At 33.5% G+C, this 12,808-nt stretch overlaps 1 protein-coding gene across 1 annotated transcript; it reads right to left on the bottom strand.

The window, feature by feature from the left end:
* LOC18601816 (6-phosphogluconate dehydrogenase, decarboxylating 1) lies at positions 291-3,374 on the bottom strand. Its single transcript, XM_007032886.2, has 2 exons — positions 3,250-3,374; positions 291-2,077 (listed from the first exon to the last, which is right to left on the bottom strand). Exon 2 carries the CDS (start codon positions 2,067-2,069, stop codon positions 612-614), a length of 1,458 nt encoding a protein of 485 aa, XP_007032948.1. The 5' UTR covers positions 2,070-2,077; positions 3,250-3,374; the 3' UTR covers positions 291-611.

The following is a 12,808-nucleotide window of genomic DNA, read 5'->3' as shown; positions in this document are numbered from 1 at the left end:
ATGACTAATTTATAAAATGGTGTCTGCAGCAAGTAAACTGGTATACTAAGATTAGATGAGACAAAATGCCCATTGCACCATGCGAATAGTTTAGTATGGAATGGTTTGACTGTTTCATTTACTGAAACTTTTGATTTTAAGTTTCAGAAGATATTTGATAGCTGGAGAGTTCGAGAATGAAACTATGCAATATTCTGCATAAGTAATGACCCTGTGCCTTAACCCAAGGATGCATTGATATCCGACAGTAAAATTAGACAAATCAATAAAGAAAACAGAACAAAAGTCAATCAAGAAAAACAAAAATTAACCTTCTCTTATAACTTTAGGTTCGGACATCTGATTACCAACAGTGACTCACATTGGGTGAAATATCACATTAAAGCCAAAAATGGGGCCACAGACTTGATTCATACCCACATCGAAAGACAAACTAAAAGCAGCAGCACTCTAACACAGAAAGACAGTCTAAATTCGCAGCTGGATTCGAGAAATGAGGTTTAAGATAAATTTCAAAGAAATAATCATGGTGTAGCTCTGTCTAGCATAGAGGCCAGAGCAGACGTTATTATACTTATTGGGAGTCCTGAAGAGTACAAGCTGGAGTAGACTCAATTTTTTAGCTGTTTGGCAATCTTGAACCATTCAGTGTGGAAAGAACCCTCCATATCAATCCTTTCATAAGTATGGGCACCAAAATAATCTCGTTGAGCTTGAACCATATTAGCTGGTACTCGTTCCCTCCTATAGGTGTCAAAATAAGCAAGACTGGATGACATGCCAGGAGTGCTAATACCTGAGTTTATAGCAAGGCAAACAACTCTTCTCCAAGCAGATTGTCTGTCAATGATTTCCTTTGCAAACTCTGGATCAACAAGAAGGTTTGCAAGGTCAGGGTTTCTATCATAAGCCTTCTTGATTCTGTCCAGAAAAATAGCTCGGATGATACAACCTCCCTTCCATATCCTAGCCAGTTCCCCCAATTTCAAGTCCCAACCCTTCTCAATGCTTTTTTCACGAATGAGATTCATGCCCTGAGCATAACTGCAAATCTTGGATGCATAGAGAGCTTGCCTTACATCATCAATTAATCTTGCCTTGTCCACAGTTTGCTCAGTCAAGACATCACCAAGTCCTCCTGATTTGAAGACTTTAGCAGCTTCAACTCTTTCCTCCTTCAATCCACTAAGGAACCTTGAATCCAAAGAAGCTGCAATTGTGGGAGCTGCAACAGACAAATCAGCTGCTTGCTGTACAGTCCATTTACCAGTACCCTTCATGCCAGTTTTGTCCAAAACCTTATCAACTAAATAACCATCTCCCTTGTCATCCTTAATTCCAAATATATCAGCAGTGATTTCAATCAAGAAGCTCAAAAGCTCCCCCTTATTCCATTCTGAGAAAACACAGTGTAGTTCTTTGTTCGATAATTTTCCAACAGATTTCAGCACATCATAAGCCTCTGCAATCAGCTGCATATCACCATATTCAATTCCATTATGAACCATCTTGACAAAATTACCAGATCCTCCTTTGCCAATGTAAGTCACACAGGGGCCACTATCTGGAACTTGAGCTGCAACCTTAAGAAGAATGTCTTCGATGTATTTGTAAGCTTCAAATGACCCTCCAGGCATCAAAGAGGGACCATTTCGTGCACCTTCTTCACCACCTGAAACTCCCATTCCAAGGTATAACAAACCCAGTTCAGCCATAGCTTTTGCCCGCCTCTCAGTGTTTTCATACCACTCGTTGCCACCATCTATGATACAATCACCTTTCTCCATGTACTTAGAGAGAGTCTTAATGGTTTGATCAACGGGAGCCCCTGCCTTAACAAGCATGATTATCACTCGAGGTTTTTGGATCGACTGAACAAAAGATTCAGGATCATGGAAACCAAATACAGGCAAATCTCCTTCCTGTTTAGCTCTTTCAACAGTCTCATCAACTTTAGAAGTAGTTCGGTTATAAACAGAAATGGGGAAGCCTTTCTCGGCAATGTTAAGTGCAAGATTTTGGCCCATAACAGCCAAACCAGCAAGTCCTATTCTTGTAGGTGGAGCCATATTTCTCCCTGTTCAATTTTGACATCATTAGTGAGTTAGCCCAAAAAAAAAAGGAAAAAGATTTGACAACAACGAAAGAAATATCTAAGGTGAGAAAATAACTTTTAAGATTTTTCTTTTTTTAATAAGCCAGCAATGACTCTGGATGATGTCCTCGAAAACTTAAATATAACCATATCTGCACAGAATCTTTGAAACCTTCAAGATAAGGTTAACCAATAAAACGTGAGCCTCACATTGTAAAAACTCCTTTTATCTTTTTTGGTCCAAAGGTTGAGCTACAGATCAAAGGTAGACCTCCCAATTCTCATAATTCCCCATCCCTTCTTAAGGCAGAAATCAACAGCAGGTCCATGATAAAATCACCAAAAACTTAACCAACTAAGCTACTGGGATCTTCTACGAACACTTATATATAAAATTTTACCAACTTGGTTAACATTTTAAGATCTCGTACATACAAAGTTGACTGTTTTACAAATAACACGGATTAAACAACCAAAAAAAAAATGATTGTGTCATAGTTACCTCTAAAGTTAACAGATTCAAAAACTAATAATTATATTGACATAAAAGGAAAGGTAGGTTCCGGCAATTTATAAGAGTCAAAAGAAAAAGCCCAAAAAGACTTTAAGAAGAAAAACTATACTCTCTTATAGCAGATTCAACAAATGGATCAACGAAAATCTCCTTGGATAATCAAAGGTATATCATATGCTATCCCTAACTTCTCTAAGATCACCAGATTATTTGCAATTAGAAACAGTCCAACCAAAAGAATTGAAGAAAAAATTTGACAAAACATTTCATCCAGAATAGGGTTCCATTTTTTGCAAACTCAGACTACAAAATATTGAAACAGAGACTTCTTAAATCATACATGCCTATCCCAAATCTAAACCACTTTTAATAGCAACTCAAACTTTGGATTCACACAAATCTAAAGCACAAACTAATAAAAACTACAACTAATTAACAATAGAAAAAAAAATCAATCAACCAGGAAGATAGCCACCAAACCCAGATCAGCAATTCTGAAGTAAAATACAGAAAGACAACTACTTTTCATAATTAACAACAAAAAACCAATATTTTGAAAATAAATACATGCTGGGATGCAACAAACAAATAAATATTTTCAAACTTTATTGAAATTCAACATAAGAAAAAGAACCCAAACCTCAAAAAGTCACTTTTTTCTATGATTCTGCTAAAAAAAGACACCGAAAAAACCCAGCAATGAAATCAAAGATCTGGGTTTTTGAAGAAAATAGACAAATGGGTACTTGGGGTTTTAACAAATATATATATATATATATAATATATAGCGAAGGGTCCTAAATTTAAGAGCGTCAGTCTCCCAAGCGGTCAAATTTGGCCACTCTCTCGGTGTTGGGTAGGTGGAAGAGCCTACATAGTGACAGCTTACCTTTCTGATTTTTACCATGTCAGATGGACCCTACTTTTTGCTTACGTGGCAACATCAGTTGGTGTGTCATTTTTTTTAATGTATATACATAATTGTTTGGTCTAATTTCCAGATTTGAGTCAAAATAGATAAACTTTGTGCTTAACAAATTTGGGACATTTACTACATTTACTTCTATTATTATTATTAAAAAAAAGGAATTATATATATATATATATATATATATATATAGATATACACACATATAATCCAGTCATAAAAACATTGTAGTTGATAGTTGGAATGAGAAACGGCAAATTGGGTTTGCTGCAGAATTCATTGAACAGAATCTTCATGTTCAGATAGTGGTAGCCGGTAAAGCAACAAGGAAAGAAAGCGTGTTTGATTATTATTTCATTGAATTTTGTATTTCCTGGACCCTTAGACATCAAAAGTATGATGCTTTGAAAACTGGAAGCTGACCATGAATTTTAGAAAGTCTTCTTAGAAATTTTCCATTGTCAAACCTTCCCCTACGTAATGTGATTCTAGTTCATTTTATTATTTTGGTTTTTCACCATAAATTTTACAGTGTTTACAATACATACAGAGAAAATTTTGAGAAAAATTATTAAAATATAATGCAAGTAATTAAGTATCAGGGTAATTTAAAGATTGCTTAAATGGTAGTTTGATCAGCATTATCAACTAACTTCTTACCCAAGACTAACTGATGAATGAGAATACTTCATTTTGTTAGGTAACCAACCACCTTTTTTGCGCCCCCTTCCCTTCTCTTTTTGAGAATATTCTCTTTTCTATTTGAATTAGTTAATCTAGACATGTTATGGATATTCGATATTAGGTTCGGGACAAGAGGAATTTCTATGTGAGTATTCCATAATGACATAAAAGAATCCAGTGCACCACATATCTATGTATATATATATATATATATATAGTGCTTTTAAAGGATGGTTGGTGTGCCCTTTTTTATCCTAAACACTCAATGAAATTTCTCTATGTCGTTTAATTATTTTAAAAGGTTAAAGAACAATAATGCATTTTTATCTATCTATCTATATATATATATAGTCCTTTTGAAGGGTGGTTGGTGTGCCCTCATTGATCCTAAAGCCTCACTGGAATTTCTCTATAGTGTTTAATTACTTTAAAAAGTTAAAGAACAATAATGTATTTTTATTTATCTATCTATCTATCTATATATATATATAGCTTTTGAAGGGTGGTTGGTCTTTTGATCCTTAAACCGTAATGGAATTTCTCTATATTGTTTAATTACTTTAAAAGGTTAAAGAACAATAATGTATAATATATATATATTACTTTTGAAGGGTGGTTGGTGTGCCCTCTTTGATTTTAATGGAATTTCTTTGTATTGTTTAATTACTTTTTTTTTAAAAGTGATATTTTATTGAGATCACATAAGTTAGTATGCCATCATAAGTCTTGAATCATGATGTTGAAAGACTTCCAGTGGCATAAAAACACTAGTTTTGGAGTATAAGAGTCCTCAACAATTACAAAAGTTATCAACTGCTCAAAAAGTAGTTAACAGCAAAATAGCATATAGCAAATTCATTGAAGAAACTAAGTAGGCTTAAACGAGAGTATCACAAAATACAGGTTCATGGTAAAGTAAAGAGCACTCACGGTTTACAAGCCCATAAGGAACTATTGTCTGCATTTACCTTCCCCCTTCACTTATCTAGATTACTCATTAGCATTCCTAATCCTCTCCTTCTACTATCTCCTTTTTCATTACCTCTCCTCCTTCACTCCTACCTCTTTATTTCCTTTGTACTCGATCATCTCTCATTTCTCCCTTCCTTTAACTTCACCATTCTCCCCTTCCCAATCACATTATTGTTAATCCCCCTCTCACCCCCTTACTCCCCACATCATTTATGATCCTACTCCTGGTTACTCAGTGAGTCTCTTTTGGTTCTGCTGTTTACCCCATTCTTCAACAGCTTCTAACTTAATCAATTTTTTGATCACATCCTCCTTTTTCTGAAAAGATAACCCCAATGTCTTTATCAACTCTCATATTTCCTCTATTTCTTTTCTCAAAACTAAGTTTCTCTTTTAGATGTCGGCACCTAATCTTGAGTTAGACTCGCAAAATTTCATTTTGTCTTTCCCATTTTTATTCCATCTTTGCATTTGCCTTTATTGCTCGACATGCTCCTTACCTCTGGTTAGTATCTCTTCTTCAATTTTTTCTCTTTCTTGCTTTTCCGCAACTCACCAATCTCCCAACTTTCTTCTACCTTTCTTCCATTCGTACCCATTTCATCCTCCACTCTGACATCTTTCTTTCTTCACTACTATGTCTATAACCAACGCTACTAATGCTATTTTCCACTTCAAGGTTTTCCTTCTTTTCTTCCATCACTAGTTCTTTTCCACCTCCACTCTTTCTTTAGTTCTTGACCTCCATTTTTTGAGTCTGCTCCTTTTCTCGCCCAATTTCCTAAGCTATTCTTTTTTCTAGCCTTATCCCATTTTCATTCTTCGTCCATATAACTTAATGGGTTGCCTTATTTCCACTCTTGATTTTACTCTTAGTTGGACTTATTACATCTAATGACCCAAAATCTCTCTCAAACCTTTTCAATTTTCCTTTCTTGGTGCCATAGACACTTTCTACACTTGGGTTTGCATTAATCTCTCTATAACTCTCTATTGAATTATGAGAGACGACCTATTCTTTTCTTACCTTGTTTGTGCCAAACCAACTTGGCCACTATCAAACCATTTTGTTGATGGACCAATTCTATTTTGTTCTCCAAGTGCTTCGCCTTTTTTTCCTTTTCACTTTTGCATTGTTGCTCATTTTTCCTAATTCTGAACCTATCTTAACTTTTCCTTCTGATCCATATTTTTCCTTTTTACTAGTCAACTTGTCAACCCTACTTTTAGCTTTCTCCCCCTAACTGGACTCTATCAAACTGTAAACAATCTCCTTTGAAAAACCTTGGTATAATCCTAGATTTTCTTTTCCTTATATTACATCCATTCTGCCCTTTTCTTTTGAGTTAAATTCAAATTCTTCTACTTTGTCAGCTTTCCCATCATCCTTCTCACATCTTCCCATGTTGCTCGTTGCATCAACTCCCACTTGCTTCAACTCCATCATCTTTTTTCTCTCTTCGCCATTGTTTTCGCCATGATAGCCCATGCTTTGCCAAGCCTTTATCTTGAATTGAATTTGTTCCCTTCCCTTGTTGTAGCTTTCAAGACCACATTCTTTCTCAGTTCTAACTATGCTCACATAAACGTTTGCCATCTTGCCTTATACTTTAATGCATATTCTATTTGGAATGTTAGCCCTGTTGTTGACTCTTACAAGGACATGGGCTTGATCAAACTTTTCTCTCTTAAAGGTACTCTTGTCAATAGCCAAAAAATCACCCTCAGCATTTGCTGATGGCTTTAAACGTTTTGACATGCCACATTTGAATTAGAACCTTTGATAGTCTCACCCATAATCTGACATCTCTCTTTTGGTTTGTTATTGATAGTGGTAAGATCGAGTCAAACCATACTTCAAAGATGCCCGCATACCCTTCCAGCATAACATTCATCTTTTCTATATCTTTAAAGCTAAGAAGAATTGATCTACCCTCAATAACCCACTTGTTGTTCAACTTTCTACCCATGTAAGTATATGTATCGCAAAGATAATATAGAGATGAGTAAATGTCAATCCCACAAAAAATTGAATTAATATTTACTATTAATTACTAAAATTAGCACACCTTAATTTATCTAAACAATTAAATTAAAAAAATTGAAACTAATAAACTAATAATTAAAACTAATATATCAGCAAAATTACTTCTAATGATTACCAGACCAAAGATTATGATATCCCTCAATACGTTATCTAAATATTGTCTTTCTTTCTTAACTCAATTTAGTGGATTAAGTTGCTAACCTAGAGTCCTAAATTATTTCCAAGTCTCTGTTGAGTTTCTCATAAAAATACCTCTCCCAATTAATTTACTATATGTCTATGCAAATTATATTGAAGAAAGATTCATTAAGTTTGTGCTCTAATTTTGGCTATATATGGCTTATAGATGTATGTCTACCCTATATGTAAATCAAACCACCTAATCAACTAAGTATATTCGATCATACGCTATTCTATTCAAGGTTTACCTAAGTCTCCTTTATCAAGATTTAACTTAGGTTTTCAATTTAATCTAATTGGTAGCCAGTCAATTAGAAGCATTAAGAACATAATAAAATAAACAACTTAAATCCATCAAACATAAGTAAAAGAGAGATAAATAATTCATATTACATATTGAGTTCAATCATAATCTAGATTAATAAATTAGTTCCCCATTAAGTCACACATCATCATTGAATAAAGTTTAAACATTAAAAACAAAACCAAGAGAATAAGAGAATAACAAAAATATAGAAAAAACCAAGGATTGTATTCTTGATCTCCAAATCTCCTTGGATCCTTCAAATTCTTCTTCGCTTCAATGACTTTGTAGCTTGACTCTCATATGTCAATTTGGTGTTTCGTTCTCCTCCAAAAGTCCTCCAAAAGGTTGTTTTTATAAGGCTTTGAAGTTAGGCCAAGTTGGGTGAAGAAAGAAGTCAATTTCAGCTAGGATTTCCTCACCAGACTACGTGGGTCGCAGCCTTACTCAATTAATTAACAAAAATCATAATTGCTTTAGGACTGCTATAGTGTGTCAACTTCAACAAGAGTTTAACCACCTTCTAGACCTGAACTGGGTGAAGTGGTAAACACGAAAGTTGTATATTCTTCTCTTATCTTTCTAATAGTCTAAGAATTGCTTCATTTGGAGCTCTGTAAAAAGAGTTATAGCTAAAATACCGAAACATGTGCAATGTAAGTTTACACCTTGAAATTGCTCTTCTTTTTTCATTAAAATTCTTTTTTCATCAAATACCTACAAAAGCACAAATAAATCAATAACAACATATCTTAACCACAATAACACCAAATTAAGTATAAAATTAATTAAGATTAGATTGACTCACCTAAATTAACTAATTTAAAATAATTAAATAAAACATACTAATTTCTATGTATTACTACAAGAACTAAGCTAAATTACTATCAAAATTAAGTCCAAATAGCTCTATAACAAAGAGTTATGACCACACTTGGACATCAATCCCTTCACTGAACAGACTTGTTTTAACAATTTCACATGTTATCCCCAATTTGAGCTTCCCAACTGCACTGATCTTAATCCATGTCATCTCTTTTTCAGGAGTAATGGTGTTGACCGTTATTACACCACTACCATTCTAATATATTCCTTCCTTCTTTCCTTTCTCCATCATCTATTCCTCCACCAATCTGCCACTCTTTATCTCTCTCGTTAGTTGCTCCAACGACCTTATTCACTTCACTACTATCTTAAACTACACCTTTCTCTCTTCTAATCATATGTCCCTTCCCCAAAACAATGCCCTTAAAGAACACCCGATCGCCCTTTCTATCTTTGTTTTCCACTACACATGCCTTATTTTTTTCCTGCACTATCTTCTTTATTAGCTCTACCCTTCTAACCATTATTTTTTTCCCATTCAGCCATTGATGGTTGCCCCATTTTAGTGCTTTTTCCATCTCGAACCTTTCTTGATACCTTACAAAGGTAAAGCCTATGGTTATTTCCATATCTTGGTAACTCTTCCTTATAAAGAAAACATCCACCACTCTGTCATACTCTTCGAAAGTGCCTTTGATAGCTGACCATGTCACCTTCTTGTTGAAGTTGTGAACAAACACAGAGTACATGCTATCTAACCACTTTCGCTCTCCCATCGCTTGTAAACGAAAAACTTTGACTAGCTCTGTTGGCTTCCTACATCATTCTGTCATGTTGCGTAGGTTGGACCGTTGAATCAAAACAAGAAGATGTAGTGAAACTCTGTGTGTTTAAGTACTTTAAAAGGTTAAAGAACAATAATGTATTTTTTTATTTAAAAAGTCAATTGTTAGTTCAATTATGATCTTATTTTTTTATGATACATGTGTCAATCTAATAGACATGTTTATTAAATAGAGAAAAATTCTTATTTATAAACTCAAGACTCATTCTATCTTTTATTGATATGGAATTTGTAACATTCTCTCTCATCCAATTTTGCAATGCTTTTGTTGTACCGACTTTCCCATAGATGAGGGAGACCCACCTTAGTTTCGGCCTACCTTAATCTTAGTATTTCTCATGAGGGGTTTCATATCAATAAAGAGTTGAGTCCATTCCACTTGTTACGAACTCATATTTCTAACTTAATAAATGTGCTTCTTAAACAGAGGAAGACTCTTATTTATAAGTTCAAAACTCATTCCATCTCTTACTGATGTGAATCTCTAGCACATGACTTAATATGTTTTTCTTAGTTCGAATTTTACATTATATTTTAGGAGTGCAAGGACATTGGTAAGAATTGAAAGTAGATTCCAAAGAAATTTGGTTTTTTTTTTGTTTTTGACACTTATGAACAAGTCCAAAATAGAAGAAAATTTCTACATTTGGATGCATGAGTTATTGATTGGAAAAGATATCTTTCAACCTTTGTTGCCCTAATTTATCAAACTTTGTTTAAATGGCTTGCAAACTAAACAAAAAAATTCCCTTATGTAATTTTACAAAAGATAAAAACGTTAAAGTTCAAGGGAAGGACCAAATTAATATACTAAGCCATTCACAAAAAATAAAAAATAAAAAAAGAATGAGTAATGGGAAAGAGGTCAAGAGCATTAACCAAATTGCTTCATACTTTTTGTTTATTTGAATGGAAGATCCTATATTAGTATATTTTCCCATGTGTGTGTGTTTGGCTTTATTTACCTTTGACGGTAGATAAGTCACATGGAAATTTGCCTTTAAATAGCAAGAAAGAACGACCAAATAACAAACATAAAATACAAGCATTATAACTTTTCTTGGCCTCTTATTTTCTACAGTTTTCCTTGTAAGTACAACAATTTGGTCCAAGTCTGTGTTTATATTTGGATTTTGACATTCATTAACCTACATTATATTAAAACATCAATTGTCTTCAAGACTTCCTTATTAAAATTTGAAGATTAATTCTACCATAAATAAAGCAGAGCTAGAGCATTTTAAAAGGTGTCAAACAGAAAGAGACGCTTAACAGTCAACAAGAACTATATATATCATCCAATGACTTTAGAAAATTACCTCTTACAAGTAATGCACAAGAGCACAACTCATATAAAAAATGGAATGGAGTTAGATAATTGATAACTCTATTATATAAAGTTATCTTGCCATATTTTGAGTGATAAAATGGCTAAGTCTTTGTGTTTAGGCAAAGTTTTAAGTAGTTTTCTTTATTTTTCTTTAATTAGTTAATGCATGATTGAGCTAGTTTACTTCAAGTTATTTTAGTTCATTTGTATGGTAAAAATGCTTATTTTTAGTGATGGCTAATTTAGTTCTTATGTTTTTAAGGTCCTCAAAAGAAAAGGGGTCAAGTGGCAAGGAATTGTTCAAGTTGGTCAAGTGTAGACTTTGCCGAATATGCTATGGTATTTTAGACATTAATCAAGCTACAAAAGTCCAATCAAAGTGATTCTTAGACCGTTGAAAAGCTTAGCAGAAGAGCTACAACTTTCATGTTTATCACTTCTCCCAGTTCTAATAAAAACATGATCAAAATCATGTTAGAAGTAGTTAAATTGTAGTAGCTCTGTACTAGGCAGCTTGAAGAGCCCAGAGGACATGTCCCCTACACAAAACAGATAGCTAACCGCCACAGTGCCAGCCACCTAATGTTGTGGCGCCAACACGGGTTTTTTAAAATATGCCATTCTTGATTTTTGACTCTAGGGCTTCAAAGGAGGTATATATAGGCCATTTCAAGTGGGTTTTCAACAGAGGGGAGTTTAAAGCAGTTTTGAGAGGAAAGAAAAATCATAAACAAAGGAAGAAAGGAGGAGAAAGAAAGGAAGATCAAGGCTCATAAACGCTACAGAAATTTGTTTCTCTCTTTAGATTTATTCTTCTTTCACTTTCTTTTGTTGTGTTTATGGTTTCTTTCTTGTGAATGATGTTTGCTGAAAATATGATGAACTAAATAACTTTTTCTAGGATTGTGGTTGAGCTCTTCATATAGTTTGGATATTTTAACTCTCTTTTACTTATTATTAATGGTTATTGTGTTGTTTACTTCAAATATATACTTATTGCTTCTAATTGCTTAATCAACAATTAGATTGATTTGGATCTCTAAATGTGACTTGACAAAGAGAATTTAGAATAGAACAAAGGTTTGAATAACATGTGTTCGCTTCACTTCTAGCTTAAGTGGTTTAATTAGTATTTGGGATAGAAATATACCTAAATACTATGTGCAGCCAAATTTAGAGCATAAGCTTAGTGAACTTACTTTAATTAATATACATAGACATATAAAAAATTAATTAATATAGATAGGTTTGCAATATCTCGATAGAGAATTGTATATAAATTTTGACTCTAAGTTAGCAACCAATCCCTTAATATAAGTATAAAGAGAAAGATTAAATTCAAATGAAAGGTGGAGTAATTCCACAATCTTAGGTCTTACTTCAATAGTCCTTTAGATATTTTTAGCATTAATTCATTAGTTTAGCTTTGTTACTTTAATTTCAGTTTTAATTAATTTCAAATTACATTTACTTGGATAAGTTTAGGGTGTCAAATTTTAGTAATTAGCAACAATTTAGATACAATTCCTTGTGAAGACATATCTTACATACTATTGTATTACTTGTGCAACACATGCACTTGCGTGTGTATAAAACTAGCAACAATAATTTACTTCTTGTTTTCTTGATGGCCGAACAGAATTATGGACAGAGTTTCTCTCTCACTCTTTGCACACAAGAGTGGAAAAGAAAGTAACTTTTCAAACTCAAATGAAATGTTTTCTTACTTGTGTGTTCTACAAGAAATAGATAGCTTTCTAAGAAAGCTCTCTTCTTATTTTCTTATTTGTCTCTTCAATTGCTAAACAGTATTGTGACACCCGGTACCCTCGTATTGTGAAACCTTGACCTTCATAGACCCGTAACTAGAAGTAGGCGCAATAACATGAACAAAGGGTAATTTCGTTATTTCTCATGGTGAGCTCCTGAAAGTAGTTTTCTAATGTTATTACGGTCTAAGTAAGCCTAAGGAATAAATGAATGATGGTAAAATAAATGAAGAAGATAGAAACACTAATAATTTTCATAGTAGGGGTAAAATGGTCATTTTACATCTCAAGTCTAAATTTTTACGTTTTCGTGAAC

This window comes from Theobroma cacao, chromosome 4 (assembly GCF_000208745.1).
Source record: "Theobroma cacao cultivar B97-61/B2 chromosome 4, Criollo_cocoa_genome_V2, whole genome shotgun sequence".
Classification (NCBI taxonomy): domain Eukaryota; kingdom Viridiplantae; phylum Streptophyta; class Magnoliopsida; order Malvales; family Malvaceae; genus Theobroma; species Theobroma cacao.
Note: the sequence above shows the minus strand (reverse complement) of the source record. Positions and strands in the feature narration are given on the sequence as shown.